The 21,532-nt window shown below is 33.9% G+C and overlaps 1 protein-coding gene across 1 annotated transcript in view; it reads left to right on the top strand.

Annotated features, from left to right (window-relative positions):
* Positions 1-21,532, top strand: part of LOC150104582 (actinia tenebrosa protease inhibitors-like) — a 151,392-nt gene that overhangs the window by 116,110 nt on the left and 13,750 nt on the right. The window contains exon 5 of the mRNA XM_090395587.1: positions 16,912-17,017. Within this exon, the coding sequence (XP_090251713.1) occupies positions 16,912-17,017 (106 nt within the window). The remainder of the gene's footprint in view (positions 1-16,911; positions 17,018-21,532) is intronic.

Genomic DNA, 21,532 nt, shown 5'->3' with positions numbered 1-21,532 from the left:
CTCAGTGCTACAGCTGATATAGGACCTGCACGCAGGTTATGAAGCCTTCTAAATTTCTGAAGGGCCATTACGGCATTGCACTGTTTAAGGTAAAACAACTTAACAAGTAAAGCATGCTGAGGCAAAGTAGGATGCATATTGAGCACAATTGGTCAGTCATTCGAATAACTGCCTGAACGTTCCCAATCCCTTTTTAAGTGGAATTGGTGGCGCTGCTGACATGTACGCCCAGTAAAATTTGCATAATCCTTTTTACCTGCGTTTACTGCAAATATTTGACTGCTTTCGGCTCCGCCAGCGTTAAAATTTCCCCTATTGGCGACTTTTGGTACTAAATCTTTTTTTCGCGGAATTCATCTCCCCATCCCTTCGAAAGTCTCAATATAAAATGTGGTCTCATTCCGTGTATCAGTTTAGCTACAGATACCGCCAAAGAGGGAAAGTTAATTTATGGCCACTTGTATTATAATAACATACATTGTGTAAACCTTTATTATTATAATTATTATTCTTGAAAAAAAGTTATGTTCCTGCAAATATATGTTATGCACAATTGTGTTCATGAAATGTATTATAAATATTATATATATATATATATATAATTATTATTGTATGTATGTATGTAATTTATCTGAGAAATAATAAAATGTCAAAATTATTATTATTATTATTATTATTATTATTATTATTATTATATTATTACACATTACATATTACACACTTGAACATGACATACTACTCACCAAACTATACTCAATAGGTATAAGAGGAACACTGCATACATGGTTCAAGAACTGCCTCTCAAACAGAACACAGGTAACAAAAATAGGTACATGTCACAGTCAGAGTATACAAGTAAAACATGGTGTACCTCAAGGTGCCATATTATCACCCACTCTATTCAATATATACATTAGCGATGTTCATAACATATCAATAAGAAGTCAAATATTTCAATACACAGATGACACTGCACTACTAGCAATCCAACAGACATTAACACAGCTCTCTGCAAAGCACAACAAGACCTAAACGAAATCACAACATACTTCCACCAAAACGCAATTTTAATCAACGGCACCAAAACACAGATGTTGATAATATACAACCCAAGAATCATACGCCCTGCATCACTATCGATATATTGTCACATATACAGCTGCATTAACAACGAAAATACCTGCCAATATTCCGAAATCAAACCTGTAACACACGCAAAATACCTTGGTCTCTATATAGATTCCCACCTTAAATGGACAAAACATATAGAATACCTACACACCAAATTCCGGATCATCGCAGCAAAACTCTTCCAAGTTAAAGACATTATTCCACCCAACATAAAAAAACTCCTATATCACGGTATCTACGAATCCCTGCTCAGATACGGAATAACAGTCTATGCAAATACATCAAACAGCCACTAACAAAATTAGAAACGCTACACAGGAAAATCGTGTCAACAGTGATCTGGACACCTTACACGCAACAACCAATATCCGACAAGCAGATGACGAACAGATACACAGAATTCTGAGCATTGAAAACCTGAAACACTACATGACATTAACAAGGAATTACTTCAACATCACCTATCGAAACAACAGAGACACATATCGTATAACACGACCTACAACAACTCTCTACATCCCCACACCCTTCAACAACTCATGCGGTTCTTTTGTGAGATCACATCAGATACCCTCGAAACTCAACAACCTACCAAGAAAGTTAAAACACGTAGAATTAAACAGAACATTAAAAAACGAACTCTGGAAAATATACCAACAAAGTTAATAAACCATTAATACTAATATACACATCACAAATCACTAGCATCCAATGCCTACGTCCCATACATAAACAGTAGCAACAACACAAATAGTGAAGGCTAAATCCCACTCGCTTCATAAAAGCTAACCCAAGCTTCGAAGTAGGTGGGATTAACTTGCCTCACTCATCTACAAGTAATCCTTATAAGCAAATGCAGAAATTTGTATGTATAATCACTCTTTCTCAAACTTTAAAAAATAAATAAATAAAATAAAAAAAAATAAAAAAATTATAAAAAAAATTCTGTTTAATCTTCATTGTTAATATTATAAGAACATGTATTGTAAATTCATAATATAAAGGCAAAAAAGTATTATTAAAATTTTTAATTGAAATCCAATGTAGGAATTGCAGCACTTAGTGCTAAACTCTGTAAAATTATAAGGTGCAATGTCACACAAGATGTTTATTGTATGTATAAATATTTTAGCAATCAATAAAAAAATTTTTTTTTAAAAATTATTGTGGTGGTAGTGTTAGTGGTGTATTACTCTGACACATGAAATGTTGTGATGAGAGTTACTGGGAACTGGAAAGTAGTTGAATATCAGAAAATATTATTTACTTTTACATTTTACAATTAAAAATAACGCAACTTCAATATTTATAAAAAATATTCGAATCTCTAATGTAGTTAGAACCGAAGGTATTGGGTTCGTTTTAGAATAAATAATCACCATTGCTATATTCTAAGAAAAAGGTTTACATTATTGTTCAACAAAGCGGATTTTGTTAATAGTGGATACTAAAACAGTAGATAGTGAAAAGTAGATAGTGAAAAGCAATACTGCATATGATGTAAAAATATCCTTTAATTGCTGTTCAAGTGGTAATAGATATTCTTCTTCTTATTGTGCTATCTTCTATCGAAGGTCAGCGACCATCTTGGCGAACAAACTGCGCTCTTGTGTTAATCTGAGCAGTTGTGCACTGCTCTTTCCTGTCCACGTCTTGATGTTGTCAAACCATGATATTCTTTTTCTTCCTCTAGTTCCTTTGCCATCAATTCTTCCTACCAAAATAGTTTGTAGAAGTTGGTATTTGCTGTTTCTCATGATGTGTCCAAGATATGATGTTTTTCGTTTCTTGATTATTTGTACAAGATGTTTAGCTTTGCCAATGGATTTTAAGACATCTTCATTGGTAATTTTTTCTGTCCTTGATATCTTTAGCATTCTTCTGTATAGCCACATCTCAAAGGCTTCGATTTTCTTGATGGTTGTCGCCTTCAATGTCCATGTTTCAACTCCATAGAGCAGAATAGACCACACGTAACATTTCAGCATTCGGCATCTGACTTCCATGTTTAGGTCTTTATTGCAGAATAGTGTTCTCATTTTCATGAAGGACTGCCGTGCAACTTCAATCCTTGTCTTTATATCTATTTCTGGATCCCACCGTTCATTAAGCCAGCTACCAAGATATTTATATCTTGACACTTGATCAATATTTTTCCCATTGAGTGTCAGTTTCATTGATGAGGCTGGATGTTTGCTGATGATCATGTATTTTGTCTTGTTGATATTTATTCCCATTCTTTGGCTTTCTATGTATACTCTGTCAACGAGTTTTTGGAGATCCATGATGTTATCTGCAATTAGCACGGTGTCATCTGCATATCGTAGGTTGTTAACAATCTTTCCATTTATTGTGATTCCCTCTGGACATTCTTCCAATGCTTTTTTAAAGATTACCTCTGCATATATGTTGAACAGGAGTGGTGAGAGCACACATCCTTGTCTCACTCCTCTTTTGATGTTAATATCACTGGTGGTAATGTTGTCTAATTGAACGGTAGCTGACTGATTCCAATACAGATTTGTTATTAGTCTTATGTCTTGTTCGTCTAGCCTTATTTGTTGAAGGATTTCTATTAAGTTGGTGTGTCTGACTTTGTCGAATGCTTTTTCAAAATCTATGAAACACATAAAGACAGATTTCTGTTTTTCTATGCATTTTTGTATCAGTATTTGGGTACAGAAAAGGGCCTCTCTAGTACCAAAACCATTCCGAAAGCCGAATTGTGTTTCACTTAGAGTTTCTTCACTTTTTCTGTAAATGCGATTCTGAATTACTTTCAAAAATATTTTTAATGTTTGGCTCATTAGACTAATAAGTCGAAAGTCACCACAGGAATTCGCTTTGGGTTTCTTTGGGATAGTGATAAATGTAGATTTGAGCCAATCTGATGGAAATTCATCACTTTCATATATTTTATTAAATAGTTTTTCAAGAGGTTTGATGTTATCTGGTTCGATTAATTTTAAAAATTCTGTTTGCACACCATCTGGTCCACTGGCTTTTCCTGCTTTACTTGTTTGTATAGCATTCTTTATTTCGCATTTCATGATTGCGAAATAGAGAATGCGAAATTGCGATACTGTCTAGTATCATTGAAAAGTTCTGTTACATATTTTATCCAAATCTGTGCTTTATTCTCTTCTTCTAGAACTATTTTTCCATTTTCGTCTCTTTAGAGACACTATTTGCTTTTTCCTCAGTTTTCCAGAAATTTCGTTGATTTTCTTATACAGATTGAAATTATCATGTTGTTTCTGAAGCAGTTCAATTTCAGTACATAAATTTTTCATCCAATTTTCCTTGGCTTCTTTTATTTTTTTCTTGATGATGTTATGTGTTTCTGTATACCTGGCTAGGTCTTTGTTTTTATACATTCTTCTTGTATCAATAAGAGAAAGAATCTCATCTGTCATCCATTCCTGTTGTTTTATATTATTTAAACAATTAATTATATTAAACAATTAATAGATATTAATTGTTTAAATAAATGACTTAGGAATATAGGACAGAAAATGGAAATAGAGTAGAAGAAACTGTACGATGTGTGTCATCAAGAGCCTTCTGATTACTATAAAAATGCAGGTGAAGGCGATGCAGTCACTATAAAATAAAATTATTATATCTACGTAAACATTGCATGCAGCATATAATTGAGATATAATATACAGCATTTAGAGTAATTTCCTATAATATACATTGAAAATAAAACTCAACATTATTTAGTCCCAATAGATAATTTCTCAATCTTTTCCTAAAAGTGTAACCTGATATTACAGATTTTATTCATTGGGCAGTTTATTGTAGCAAAATTATTTGTGAAAATTTTCATTGTTTGCCTTGGGAATTACCAGCAAGTTCCAGACAACGTAAACCATAATCCATATTATATACAGAAAAATTTATAATGTTATTTCTTGCATATAGTATACAATTATATAGACAGAGTTTCTATAATGGCAAACAGATCACTACTAGAATGTGAGAAGAAATCAGTAATGGCTATAACTCTGATTATTCTATTTTGGATTGTAATCGAAGGAAGCAGATTGTTGTAGTAATCTCCAGCTTAGATAATACCCTACTGATAATTCCATATATGTAGTGAAATATTTACTAATCAACAGTATAAAAATCTTAAAAATGCTGCATTGAGAAATTTCTAACATAACATGTTCTGCTAATGACGAACCTCAACTTGTTTGTTAAAAATGAAATATAGGAAATACACGTTACAGGGTTCGTGTTTCGACTAAACTAAAGGTAAAATTTTTAATACCAGTACAATCCGTTTCATGCTATTTTATATTTATACTGTGATCTAGCTTATCTGCTAAGCTTAAATATATATATATTTAGTTTTATCGGTACTATTAAAAGTTTTAATAAAATTAAAATTTAACATTAATGCCTTACTTTTAAGCCATTGCTGTTAAACCACTTATTTAGTTTCAACATATCATGTTTGATCCGATTTTATAAATCCTCATGGATTATTTCAGTATATATTGGTGCCGTGTCATCAGCAAACAATATCGTTTTGACAAATAAATAAATAATAAAATAAAATGAAAGGAACTGAGAAGGGATAAAACGCTAATGCTTGTGACTTCAAGCATTGGAGTTTCAAGTCGCTTTTAAGGTATAAATAAAATCGGTCACCGAAAGCCGATCGTTTGCCAGTATTAATGCGATTGAGAGTTTTGTATAAATTGTTATTTAACGATGAGTATATAAAAGAAACTCAATTATTGAATTCCATTTTGCTAGTTGTCTAAAACGTGCGAAACGTACATTATATTAGGCTTAAGATGCCAATCGAGACATCTCCTTAGCAATTCTAAATTAATATAATGATAAAAATCTTTATTTTTCAAAGTTCATCTACTTATTTGGCATATTGTCCATTATATGTAACTCACCCGTGCAAAATATTAGATACGAAGTACAGCATTCGGATAAAACAATTTATTTAGCATTTTATACAACGTGATATTGGTATGTACTCACTAAATGTCCTTGAATATTAAGTCTATATAATCACGATAGAATTTTTTACTACAATAAAAAATGCCCTGCATCACATATCGTGTAACATAAAGTTGTTATTAGAATTTATAGAAAATGTGGTTAACATCCAAAATATCTTATTCTTAGCGGCGCATAAACATGGGTCGAGTCATAAATTTGTTATACTTAAAGTTTTCTGTGCTATGATGATAAAATATCATAAAACTTACAAAGTAACTTATAAATATAGCAAGAGTATTGCGGCTATTTTCGTACATTGAAAGAATTCAATCTCTACAATGAGAACGTGATGTTTCAGAAAATTTCTATGCAACATATTAAATATTTAATTTTACAAGGGTTTATTAAAATGACTAAAGCACCACTGAATAACATGCCAGTTGTTAATTTCAATAGACCTTTCTACAAAATCCATTAAATATTGAGTGGAAGACAGCAATGTCAGAACAAACGGGAGATATATATCACAATTCCAAGTCGTTTGATGTACGGAGGCGATTCCAAAGGTCGTGATTCATTGATAAGATGTCCTAAGAATATTCGAAAATATTTATGAAATACTATCAAGTTGTTTAATGCATATTGACACAATGTAAACATATTTTTTGAATCCTGCACAAGTTAAAATTCAAATTGCTTCCAATACTTATAAATAAAGGTTTTAAGTTTTCGAGTTGTTCAAAGGAATAATGAAAACCAACTTAAAACATCAATTCTATCAATTTTTAATTGTTTATTATTTATACACCCCAGAGTGTTTTTGTTTAGATGACCATGCACCTCATGACACACAGATGACAGACGATGTAATGACTACTTGGGAAGTTTTTTTTTTTTTTTTTTTTTTTGCTCGGATCAGATATATGCAGTCTCGCAAACACGGCTTACAGTTTTTCAGCCTCTTATTCAGGTAAGTTTACATCCACTGTTCAAAGGATATCTGATTCTTTAAAATATTAATAATTCTTAATTAAATATGTGATCCCTCTTGCTAGAAACGCAGCAGCTGTTTAGCACTCTTCTCTCCTGCAGAAAAATTCCGTTTGATTTTGAAGGGATGACAGCAGTATTAATATAACTCGTATCATCAGGATAATAGTGATCTCTAACAGCACATTTGATATTTCTTAGTGTTTATTTGATTTTAAGAATTTATATCTAAATGATTAGCAAAACGCTCTTATGAAGTAAGTCTATTTTAATGCAGCGCTTAGATAAGCACATTTTAATGTTATTTGAAATGCATTTGAAATCTTCCTTTAAGAGTGTGTGTAATTTACGCCCAGCTTTAAAAACAGATAAATTTCATCCTCTACTCAAGCTCTTCGTATCAAGGCAACTGCGGTCGACTTTTTTTTTCCTTTTTCATTTGTTATTACGACCCTTCTATAACGATTCAGTGTATTTTGTAATTATTGTATTATATGTATTTAGTAAAAATGTGGCATGCTTAAATTGCTCCTGATTTACTTTTTCTTTCTTTCTTTCTTTCTCTATGATCTACTTTACAAACCGTCACTCATTCCACTTGAAATGAACTATATTAGAAATAACTCGATTTATGAAAGTAAAGTATATTTTCGTCCAGAAGCTGAAAAACTACAACCAGAATAAATAACAATTTTTTGATGAAAAAAAACAACAAAAAAAAACGTTTTTCGTGTGGTAGTACTTAATTAAATTCATACTTTTATCACCATTTTTTAATCTGACATTTTCCATATCCAATTGTTTTGAATGCTCTTAAAATATATGATTTTTTTTACCGAGATGAAACTTGAAACCATTCACTAAGTACTTTAATGTGAATGTATTCACCATATAGTATTCACCACAATAATTGAAAAAATTAAAAAATATAAACATAGATGGATGGAACACGTTCAAAGAATGAAAACAGAAAGATTACCAAAACAAGCCTTGAAGTACAAGCCATTAGGGAAAAGAAAACCAGGACGTCCTCTTAAACGATTCAACGATGACTTCTAAGGCCGGAACAGACCATACTAGGCCTAAATCTTTGATACGTATGATGATGATGATGATGATGTATTCACCATATACTAATGTGAATGTCACGAAGCCTGTTTTCTTTGACTGTGCGTACATATTCTGTTGAACTACGCCTTGGAAAGCGAACTGGAATTTTGGACGGAATGAGGGATGAATGCCTTCATGCCACTGTGGCATGATTTCTGTGACTCGCTCAGTGCAGGTGACCCAGACACCTGCACTGAGCGAGTCAAAGAAAGAAGAGTAGTAGTTCCGGAGATCATTTCACTTTGTGCCTTTGTATTTCCGGAGGACAGGAAGTTGGGTATAGTCAGACGAGGGACGTTCTGTGAGGCTGGAAACTTGCACTAGATTGTAGTCTGAGTTGCCGAGAGGAGAGGTAACTTCTACAGTGTGTCTGGAAGGAGAACTAGTTAAAAAGGATCAAGGGGGAGTGGAGGGGATTATCTGGAATTTGAGTAGGCAACTGTGCGATATGCGTTAAATCGTTTAATTTCCGCATTACATCCGGCTTCATCTGTAGTGTTGGAGAAGAGCTAGTTGGAGTTGTGGACCTTTAGGTCATCTAGGACGATAACTTCGATGTTTGGATAGTCGAGTTTCATGGAGAGGAAGGAGAATAGATCTTTGTGGTTTTCAGAGTTTGGACACTGCAACGGAACTTACAAAGTTACAAAGGCTCAGGTGCCACCTTTGCAGTGAAATTAATCATGCAGAGTTCACCTACATGATTAATCATGCAGGTGAACTAATCATGCACAATGTTGTGCAGAATTAATCATGCACAATTCACCTTCAATTTGGCATTTGAAGGTGAATTGTGGTTGATGTAGTTACAATTTGGGTTTCTGTTAAGAAAGGAGGTCTGCTTTGGTTGTCTGTAAGTGGTAATGAACATCGTTTTTTTTTTTTTTTTTGGAATTTATGCCACGGAAGTTTGTGAAGTAGATGTAGAAATGATTTTTTTTAAGAACCTGGTAAGTTCGAGATATTGCTTGTAGCTTGAATTGGATGAACTGGTTGTTAAGGGAGATTTATTACTTTCGCAGTTTTGCCGTCTTTGTTTGTCTGTTTCATTTTTGATTTATTATCAGATGAAAGAAGGGGTGCGTTGATGCAGTGGGAGGGAGAGACTCGCAAACATGATAACAATACAGAGAGGGACAAGTCTCCTTGCCATTCCGTGACCTTGACAGCGCCTCTCCATACAGCATCATGACTCGGATGTCTTCACCAGGCACGAGCTGGCAGCGCATGTGGCGGCATGATTATGCGCCAGTTGATGGGAGAAGCCTCCTGACCCGTTACAGACTGGTTTCGGGCCCACATGCTTACTATCGGCCGGCCTGCGTTATCACCGTATTAACTGCTATACCCTCGAAATGGAGGAGGGTCTGGATCTCTAAGTATGTTAGTCATGCCCTTGAAAGGCATCCCCACACCGCATGGAAAAGAGGTGGGGGGGAAGGAGAACAAACATAGCTTTCGCCACTTCAGTCCCCCCAGTAAGCAGCGTGACGGTGTTTCACCGGGTGATGAAGGTGAATCACTATCACCTAGTGGTCTAGTTGGTATTTCTTCCAACTAGGAAGATATTCTTTTGCAGCAGGAATGCTCGCGGCAAACGGAGAAGAGGTCAGAGCTTCTTAAGAGTCATTTGGCCCATTGCCAAATGACACTTACATCGCATCTGTTCAATAGCATTACTTTCCTGAAGTAAATGAACTCTTGTTTTCACGATTACCTTTTCAACCAGTTTTCTACTTACTGCAACATTTGATATGCGAATGACTCATGCAGGAAAGTACATTAGCACAGGTTTACAACCTTTCATGGGTAATAGAAGCATTAAAAATGTGCCAGACAGCTCCCTATTGGTTTAGAGTCGCTTGTAATATTGAAAATCAAGCCTGCATCAATTGACTGAAACCACTCATGAAACGAAAAAAAACGAATGATTATTAAATTACTTCTTGATGAATCAGAGACTGTAATGACTTTCTGATATCTAATATGAAACTGAAGACACTTCGAACTAGCATGTTGATGGACAGCAATCCCTCGATTAATGCGTCCCCGATTAATGCATTTTCGATTAGTGCGTCATTTTTTTCGATATCCAAATTCGATTAGTGCGGCTCTAAAATTTGATCCAGCTAAGCAATGACCTTATTAAATCAAAAACGCATCGTCTCTTTGTAACCTGGAAAGAAAGGGTTATCAATGATAGAAAAGAAGAAGAATTCCACATTAGTACTGGGTGATTTGAGCATTTCAAAAAGAGAAATAGCGAGTTTATAATGTTCTATCGCAGGCGAAGCTGCAAGTGCAGATAAGGAGATGTCCACAGATTTTGAAGAAAACTGTGTAAGAAGGGGACTGTTGTGATTAATAAATATTTAATGTCAATGAAACCGGGCCTTTTTTTGGAAGCGAATGCCTTCCAAGACTTTTCTAGCCAAATCAGAGAAATTTCAGCCTATTTATAAAGTCGCAAAGTCGAATTAAATTACTGCTAGCAATATGCGAGCAGTTTGGAAGCACATTCTTCCACTTTTTGCAAATGATTTTAGAGGCTTTTCAAGTGAAACTAAGTTAATTTAATTTTATTCGGTAAAGTTAGGTGATTCCGACCTGTTAAATTTTGATGCACAGCGGGAAGATCCTGAAGAATATGAAGAAAATTTAATCATTAACAAGCCCAAAGAGGTTTCACAGAAACAGTTTGAAAATAGTTTTCGCACAATCGAAGTTTTTAAGCAGCAATGCTGAGAGACTGACCATGGTGAAGAGAGAACCAGTAAAATTTGTAGAAGAGGCAAATGGGTCATACCGTCAGTTGTATGAAAATAGAAACAGAATGCCCGCCAAACTACGTTAGCTCAATTCTTTGTTAAGAAGCAGAAAAATAAATTTATATTCCGAATATGTTTTAGTGTCTTTCAGCTTCACGGTTTTCCTTTAACTAGGCCCTGAGACATACCCTAATTCTTTTATAAAAAAAATTAAGGGTTAAAAAAGAAATCTGAGGAACGAATTATATATTTACCCATAGGTTATTATATTAGATTAGTGCGTTTTCGATTAATGCGCCTGATTTAAAGAACGCATTACACGCATTAATCGAGGGATTACTGTATTTCTTAATAATAATAATAATAATAATAATCAAGTACATGGAACACGTTCAAAGAATGAAAACAGAAAGATCACCAAAACAAGCCTTAAAATACAAGCCATTAGCAAAAAGAAAACCAGGACGTCTTAAACGATTCAACGATGACTTCTAAAGCCGGAACAGGCCAGGCTAGGTCTAAATCCTTGATACGCATGATGATGATGATGATGATGATGATGATGATCAAGTACATTAGTACTATAAATAAGCTATATATTAGATAATCCGGGAACACTACTCTGTGTAAGGAATTACATGCTACTTATTGATTAATTATTTTTTTTTATTGTGACACTTCAATCACCAAGACTGTTCAGCGCATTTCAGCATAAATGAATTCGAATTCGAATCTGCAGTTTGATAGTAAAGCATAGAAAAACCATTCTTTGAAAGAATGGTTTTTCTAAGGTTTCTTTTCAATGAAGAGTTCTTTGTTTTCAATAATATTTTCGAGTTAATTCATTCTCTCGATAACTGATATTTAAATTATTGTCAATGACGATTTGCGTCTCCGAAGCATTCCCTCTTGAATTAGTACATAAAACAATGAAAATGAGTCGTGTTGGTCGAGGGGTTACGTGTTTGCTTGCGGTTATCCGAGTGGCTATGCGCTTTCCAACCATATTTCACTAACTACTTCTTTAACAAATGACATTTTACAGGTTTTTATTTGCATATCAACCAGTTAAGACAAACATATAGCATATCGGTACTGCTGGGGCGAGCTAAGTGCTACATAATCGTTCTTAACTGTTAGGAAATTTTTTATAGACTAAAGATAGGAGGTTTCCAAACGCCTTCAATCACAGGGGTGGTTTCACGTCGTCGATGAAAGGTATCTTTCAGCTTAAAGCCATTCACAACCATCAATGAAATCGTGGAATTTAAATGCATGGCCGTAGTTTAGGTAAAGCAAGCAAGCAAACAATTATTGTGGAATTGAACAACAAAGAAAAACTGAAACGTCTTTGATCACTCATCATTCATTTGATTGTTAAATACTAAAGCTTTATAAAAAATAAATCATATTATAGTCAAACAGTAGTTTGAAACAATGCTTTGGATAATTCAGTGAATTCATCGAATCTTCTAGGACATCGTTTCTCAAACTGTGGTACATGTACCACTAATGGTACATTACGTTATTTTTGGTACAATTATAATGGTACAATTTTTACACAAAATATTTAAATTAATGTTCAGAAAAATGTATTTATTACTCACCATTTACTATATTTCATTATAATTTAAAAGTTTCATTTACGAATATAAATAAATAATATAAATTTAAAATGTTTTATTATTTGATTATAAACACTCCATTTGGGATGTATTGATTTTTAATCAGGAAATACTTTCATGGTGGTACATATATTTTTTGATTCTTATTTATGTGGTACAAAATTTAAAAAGTTTGAGAAGCCCTGTTTTAGGATATTTTGCCGCTAGTTGATTACATCCAACCAAGGCGAATTTTCTAGAATTCGAAATTCTTAAAAGTCGCTATAATGAACGTCATTATATGAGCCTTCATAGCTCAGTCGGTATAGAAAGAGAATAGAATGTTTACACTACGATGGGAAAATCATTCAAGAAGATGCGGAACTACTGCATGCTATTCACGAATACTTCGCAACACTGTTTTCGGAAAAACAAAGCGAGGAACGGGACAGAAACAAATTCCTCCCCTTCATACCTAAGATAACCCAGAAAGAGGCGGAAGAATTTGACATCCCGATAACAGCAGCAGAATTCAGACAAACAGTAAGGCATTTACCAGACAAGAAATCCCCAGGAGAAGACGGTCTTACAAACGAATTTTACAAGCACTACTTCCAAAAATTCGAGCATTTATTTATGAGAATGACCCAAGAAATATACCAAACACAAATAAAACCAGACAGATTCAGCACAGGGTACATCACACTTATCCCGAAAACTTCAGACACAGAAAAATTAAAAGACATAAAGCAATGGAGAGGAATAACACTTTTAAACACCGATTACAAGATCATCTCAAAAATCCTATCCAATAGAATCCAGAAGTACCTACAGAAATTAATATCTCCCGCACAGACTTGTGCAATTAAGGGCAGAAATATAGCAGACACAATTACTCATTTAAGATCAGTATACGAGTACTACAGTCTGACTAACAAATCCTGTGTCCTACTAGGCTTGGATATAGAAAAGGCGTTTGATACCATAAGCCACGTATATATATTCAAAGTTGTAGAGGAAATGGGATTTGGCCCAAAATTTAGGAACTGGCTGCAAACTTTCTACGAGAATGCAGAAAGTCAAGTAATCGTGAACAGGAAGCTATCCGCATCTTTTAAAATGAAATGCTCAGTGAGACAAGGAGACCCCCTCTCTATGGCCCTCTTCGTCCTTGCACTAGAACCAGTCATCAAAGCGATCAACTCCAACAAAGAAATCAAGGGAACAAACATTCACGGGGAGAGCCAAGCAAAAATATTGGCATATGCTGACGACATCACATTAACCCTAGAGACGGAAACATCCATTGAAGAGTCAATGAAATTACTAGACGCCTTTGCAAGAGCTTCTGCCCTGAAAGTAAACCTAAATAAATCTCATTTCATGCTAATAGGAAAATGGGAAAAGAACCCTGAGATTCCTCAAGGCATAAGAACTCAGGAATACTTACCGGTTCTGGGAGTTAAAATAGGCGGCCCAGAAACGTATGAAAAACAGTGGAAAGAACTCCACGCAGCTGTTGCGTGGAAAATAAATACCATGCGCCCAAGACAACTATCTGTAGGAGGAAAAGCGCGAATATGCAATATATATTTATCCTCTCGCATCTGGTACAAAGTGAACAACATCCCGTACCATGGGCAATGGGCAGACAAGATCCACAGACTGTGCGCCACCTACATCTGGGGCTCTCGGTACGAACCGATGAGGAGAACAACACTCTTTCACGAATTAGAAGCAGGAGGTCTAGGTCTAATTAATATCCACTTAAAAACAGTTATCAACAGAGCGAAGACGGCAGAAACAGCAAACATCAAGTCATACCACGGATATGCAATAGCATTCCTACAGAAATGCCTTCCACACAGAATAATGCCAGAGATTCACGGAAGAGTTCCCAGAATGTTTACAGAGATGGCGGAGGGATACGTATTTGTAACAGAGCGCATCAACACTGAAACCTTAATAAGTCAAAAAACAAAAGCAACATACTACAAACTAAGCAGAACAACCATTCCCATACCACAACATAGAGAATTAAGAAGAGGACAAATCACACTCAGCCCGGTATTAAACAATATCTTCAAGCTCCCAATACATCCAAAGTATAAAACCTTCTTCTTTAAAGTACACCATGCCTGCCTACCAACCAAGATGTGGATAGTGGCTAAAGGTATACCCCTTGAAGGGCATGCAACATGCCAGTTTTGCCAGGAACCGGAGACACTATACCACCTAATGTTATATTGCAAGGAAGCAGAAGTAACTTGGAAAGCCGTTAAAAGATGGCTTCCAGAAATCAAAGTAATCAATGAAGAAATGTTATTCTGGCTAAAAGGAAAACATATAAACAGGGTGCAAACAATTGTTCTAATCCTAACGATGTACGCAATTTGGGCTCACAGATGCGACCAAGCGTATGGAAGGGAAGACAGTCCCGGAACAATATCAAAATTACATTACTACATCCAGGAGGAGATCACCAATTCGGTCCAGTCCAGAAGAATGACTACAGAAGAATGGACACACTTAACCTCCAACCTTACATCAGACGAACCCTCCAACCAACAACAGAACGACACCTTCATCACTCCTAGTGGAAATGGGGCAAATCGGAAGTAAATTCGGAAGGATACTAACTCTCCACCTCCACCAGAGGAAACAGCACCTGAGTCACTTGGAACAGATCTCCTACCGCAGAAAAAAAAAGTGCTCTCCTACTTCATTGCATGCGAATGTTATTTCGCTGTACAGATGTATATATGATTTATCTTGTAGAATATATAGATTGTTAAATATATAATAAGTGTGATATATAATTATATATATGGTATGTAAATAGAATTAACTGTATATTTAAAAAAAAAGCTGAATTATACCTTAATTGATGTAATAGAGAAAATAATGTGTCTGTAACTAACAGATGAGATTCCCTGTTTATAAGCAAATGAAGTTAAGGCATTTTAAGAGAACAGTAATGTAACAACTACATTATAACATGATGATATAATATAAAATGAAGCTTCGATTGAAATAATGGTATAACAAATGTATATATTGTATATAGAATTCATTATGATGTAAATAATTGCAAAAGTTTATAATAAAGTTGTTTAAACTGAAAAAAAAAAAAAAAAAAAAAAAAAAAGCTCAGTCGGTATGGACGAATTCCCTTTAGTCGAAAAGACCTGGGTTCGCTTCCCGTCCATGACGTGAGAACCATTATCTAGTCTCTTTCAACTAGTGAGTTAGTCGGTCTCATTTGGAGGTAGAAGGTTTTTTTTCTCCAGTCGTATTACGATTAGGGAAGCAAGGAAACTTTGAAGGCTATGGGCTCTTAAGTGCCTGTTAAAGCCATTGAAGGAAGGAAGAAACGTCATTATGTGCTCGGAATAGTGGATTCACTTTCTAATATTGCAAAGGTTCAAATCAAAATAATTAGCTAAATCATCATTCTATTATGAAAGCGTGTTATAAAATGCAATTTTATGCTGGGATTGTTTTTGATTTGGACCGCGCTTGAATAGATAAAAAAAATCGAAATTATTTACCATAGCTGTCACATGTCATAATATGGTGAATAATTTTGTAGTTGTTTTACTTAGTAAAATTCAGGTGGTCGATTCAGGAAAGCCTTATCTTATCGCACGTATAAAAGCCAAATGGGATTCAAAAATCGTTCTTGTCGGAAGCTCCGTTCTTCGGAGTTTCTCACTATTATGGAGAACATCTGGATATCACCATAATAAATCACGGTCCACAGAATAGTAAGTTTCGAAACAGTTCAGATGAAAATATTGGTTTTCAGTAATTTTTTTTTTTTATCTCATGGCAAGACGAGTTTTCATAGCTATAAAAACTATTGCTTCTTTTTTGTTTGTTTTTATTGCTTATTCTGAACCTTTGCAATCTAATCTAATCGAAACCATCATTACAGTTTGTTTAACTTGTTTGTGTTGCAATTTGTTCGTGTTTTGCTTAACTTGTCGTCTGAACAAAACATTCGTGGTAGCAAAACTCGGCCAGCAGACCAGCAAAAAGCTGGAATTTTAGATTCCAGTTAAGAAGTTATGAAAAGATAAAGGTCATCCTTCCTTATCTTTTCATGATTCTTATATTGTTCAAAAATAAAAATTCTGTATCCTTATTTAAAAAAAAAAATTCAAGTAATTTTCTTATGACAGAAAACTAAATTATGGTTTCATTATTCATGTGATTTCTGTGTGACTCAAATAAACATTTGACGTAAATATTTAATATATATTAGAAGTGTCAAATTCGGTAGTATTTCTAAAATTGTTAATGATATATTTTTATTTTTTATAACAGAATAAAAGTACGCGAAATCGTCTAAGAACAAGTTGATGACAGATTTTCAGAAGATGTTGATAATAAACTGCTTTGGTGTGTTCTGCATTTTCGCTTTACAAGTAGCTATCTGTGGTAAATAATTTTGTAGTTATTCTGCTTTGATAGTAAAATTCAAGTGATAGAGAATAACTAAAAATAATATATTATTCATTCTAAATGATTAATTTAACTTAATTTTGATTACAGGTGAACGTTTTCTAACAATAAACATTTATCAAAGATTACCAATAAGAATACAGCAATTCTGTTCATTAATTTTATCTTATACTCCATTCTTATTCTCTATTAGACCACTTATTTGAATGACAAACAGCATTAGAAGGCTTACCTACCATTAGAACCACTAGATGATTTTAGCTTTATCTAACGGAACTTTATAATGTAAACTATATTACCTTTAGTGAAATATTTCTTGGCCGTTGAGTTGGGGAACGATGAGAAATATTAAGGGATGAACCTGGGGTGACTTGCAAATGTACATTATTTTTGTTTAACTTTTTTTTTATTAATATATTTCATTTCGATTTTTAACTAATAGTCTTTATTTATTAAATGTATTCAAAAATATCACTTTCTTTTCAATATAGCTCAAAAATTCAGACTGGGGTTTGTACTAATTGCTTAGAAGGAAAGAATAACTCTTCGCATCACCCCACTAATCAGAACATAGTTGCGAAATGTGATATCATTCAGCTAAACGAAACTTTAAAATATAATAATTACAATAAATTTCTAAAAATCCTGCGTCTGAACTAAGACTATTTTTGAAGATACAGAGCATTCGATTGGGTTTGACATAGAGACTTAATCAAGAAATTTCTACAATATGATTTTTCCCGCTTTTCATAATTGGGCAGCCGATTGTTAACCGCCTACTCAGTTAAAAAGGCAATCCAGCGAACGACTGGTCGTAGTCGTTCAATGACCAACTGACTCGATGACTTCCTCTTTTCGGATATTAGTTCAGGACCTTAATGTTAAAACGAGGCTGAATTTAAGGAATTAGAAGAAATTAAACCCCTTTAGAACATTAAGGTCCGTTCTTCAATAGGAAATCGTAATCGTGGATATATTCGATACTACCAACATGCAGTTATGTCTTCTTAAAATAAAATAATAATAATAATAATACTATGTATATGTTTTTTTGATACAACATTACATATATTTGTTTACATATGATACATATGTAAACAAATACATTTGTTTATATGTGATACGTGCATTACATGCTTTTGTTTACATATGGTACATACTTTTTTTTTTTTAAATCTTGGACGAGATATAATTTCTCAGCTTTCATCCTCGAAGCTTACTTGTTAGCTTGTCTGAGGATGACACCAGTTGGTTATTATTTATTGGTTTGTTTGCTGTGTTGGGTAGCTACGAAATCAAATCTATGTTTAATAGGTTTCATTTCCACTGCAGCCGTTGATTGAGAAATTCGCGCGCGCGCGCACACGCACACACACACAATAATATTTTTTTTTAATAATAATCTTTTTATTATTATTATTATTTCTCAGATAAATTACATACATTATATGAAGACAATTATGCATAACAAATACTTTCTCGTACATAATTTTTTTTTAAAATAATAATAATAACAATAACTGTTTACAACGTATATTATTATAATATTCATAATGATGATTATTACAGATGTTTGTTTGCAATTTTGCACTCTATATATGCAACATCAATGGATATAATCACTCCATATTGCATACTTTTTTTACAGTTTTTACATACATTACATACATTTGATTACATTACTTACATTACTTACATTTGTTTACATATGATACTTACATATAACACATACATTACATGCTTTAGTTTACATGTGATACTTACATTACATGCACTTGGTTACATATGATACATCTTGGATGAGAACAAATTTCTCTGCTTTCATCCTCGAAGCTTATATGTAAGCTTATCTGAGGATGACACCAGTTGGTTATTATTTATTGTTTTTTTTTGCTGTGTTGGGAAGCTACGAAATCGATGATTGAGAAAAAATTCGCGCACCCACGCACACACACACACATACACACACTACACACGCAAACACACACACACGCGCATTACACACGCACACACACACACACATACTACACACGCACGCACGCACGCACGCACGCACACACACACACACACACACACACACACACACACACACACACACACACACACACACACACACACACACACACACACACACACACACACACACACACACACACACACACACACACACACACACACACACACACACACACACACACACACACACACACACAAAATAACTTGGAATGTATTGATACGTCGCTAAACTGGAAGCCTGGACAAATATATTGTGTTTCATTAAATTTGTATGGTATTTGGGTGCGTCTTTCTTGTTCATAGTATGTCCTGAGAGCTCTTTTCAGGCTATTGTAGTTTGTAAGGTTTCGGTATTCAAAAGGTAATTTGTTTATCATGTCTGGGATGTAGAAGTTTCGCGTGGCCTTTCCGTAGTGATTATTGTATTTATATGTGATATAATTAGTAGTCTGAGGTCTTGTTATACGGTACGTATTTCTGACTGTCCTGTAGTTGGCATCGAAATAATGTTTTAGCAAAGCTGCATAGTGACATAAATGTTTTGCTGTCAGTATTTTGTATTCTGAAATTGCAATGTATATAAGGTCGTTATTTTCTCTTTGTTCCCAAAAGATAAGTTTTTTCATTTTGTACTGAAGCGACATTAATCTATTTAGTTTGTAGGGTGCACAGAAAGCATACGTTGTTATAGCGTATCTTAGTATATTTTGGCATAGTGCTTTTTATATTAGTGTTTTTAGGCGTATGGGAACTATGTCTTTTAACCTGTAGAGTTTGACTTATTGTTCGGAGTTTGTTGTGCAGATGGTTTATGTGGCTATTCCAGTTCATATCTGCATCGAAGTAAATTCCAAGGTATCGTATTGTTTCAACCTGAGTGATTGTAGTGGTTTTGCTGTTCTGTGTGTGTTTTATGTTGGAAAGTGGATGTTGGATGGTTATATATTTGTTATCAACTGGTATTTCTGTGGATATCAAGTGGATTTCTGAATATCATTAATTTTGTCTTTTCTGAATTTAGGTGTATGGAGTTTTTCGTGAGCCAGTCTATGATCAGATTTATGTCATGTTGCATATTTGTTTGGGCTATGCTTGCGTTATTATGGATGGATATTATTGCTGTATCGTCTGCGTATTGGGATATCTTACCTTTGAGTGGTAGCTGATTAATATCGTGCGTGTAAATGTTGAATAGAGTTGGGGAGAGTACAGCTCCCTGTGGTACTCCATAGGTTACTGGTAGCTCTCTGCTTCGGTTTGACCCGATACGTGTGATATGCTTTATAACAACAATAATAATAATAATTTTTAAACACTTTATTATGTCTTGCATACATATAATAATTACTTTATAAAATCATAGAAATTACATAATTTAAAATTCTAAAAATTACATACATATTTACAAAACATGTTGTTCTAGTTTTTTTTTTTTTACACTGAGTTTCATAAAAAAATTTCCTTTTTTTATATAATGTGTTAATAATAGTTACTTTAGATGGTAATTTACAGTTTGCAATTGATAAGATTACATTTTTAACAGCATTTATAGTATAACAATATGTTATATTTTGTAATTTTTGCTTTTAATATATTTGTATAATATTTTTTTTATTATTTTTTTATTCTTTAATTCCTATATATTTTATTATTATATTATTATTATTTTAAGAAATCTTTACTTCAAAGGATTAATTAATTAAATAATAATAATTTTTAACAGCATTTATAGGATAACAATAAGTTATATATATTTTACAATTTTTGCTTTTAATGTATTTAAGCGCTGTAACTACAGCACTTCAATATAATAAATAATATTTTTTCCCTTTTTTCTCTGTTGATCTCGGTCGAGATATAATGTTTCTGCTTGTATCCTCGAAGCTTTTTAATAAGGTTATCTGAGGATGACAGATAACCTTATGTTGTGTGTTGTTGTGATTGAGTGTGAAGTATGTTGTGATTTCGTTTAGGTCTTGTTGTGCTTTGCAGAGAGCTGTGTTAATGTCTGTGCGGATTGCTAGTAGTGCAGTGTCATCTGCGTATCGAAATATTTGACTTCTTATGGATATGTTATGAACATCGTTAATGTATATGTTGAATAGAGTGGGTGATAATATGGCACCTTGAGGTACACCGTGTTTTACTTGTGTACTCTGACTGTGACATGTACCTATTTTTGTTACTTGTATTCTGTTTGAGAGGTAGTTCTTGAACCATGTATGCAGTGTTCCTCTTATACCTATTGAGTATAGTTTGGTGAGTAGTATGTAATGTTCAAGTGAGTCAAATGCTTTGGTTAAGTCCAGCAGTATAAGGACGGCGTACTTGTTTTTGTCGAGAGCTTTGTTTATTGTGTCGGCCATGTCTTCTAATAAAGTGATGGTGCTTTTTGTTTTCCGAAAGCCGTATTGGTTTTGTGAGAACTACAGAACTATTTACTTCTGTAGTCTGGTGTGTGTTATTTTTTCTAGA

The sequence above is a fragment of the Typopeltis vanoorti genome, chromosome 7 (assembly GCF_054136105.1).
Source record: "Typopeltis vanoorti isolate ZY-2024b chromosome 7, IOZ_Tvanoo_1.0, whole genome shotgun sequence".
Classification (NCBI taxonomy): Eukaryota; Metazoa; Arthropoda; class Arachnida; order Uropygi; family Thelyphonidae; genus Typopeltis; species Typopeltis vanoorti.
This window is presented reverse-complemented; position numbering and strand designations above follow the sequence as displayed.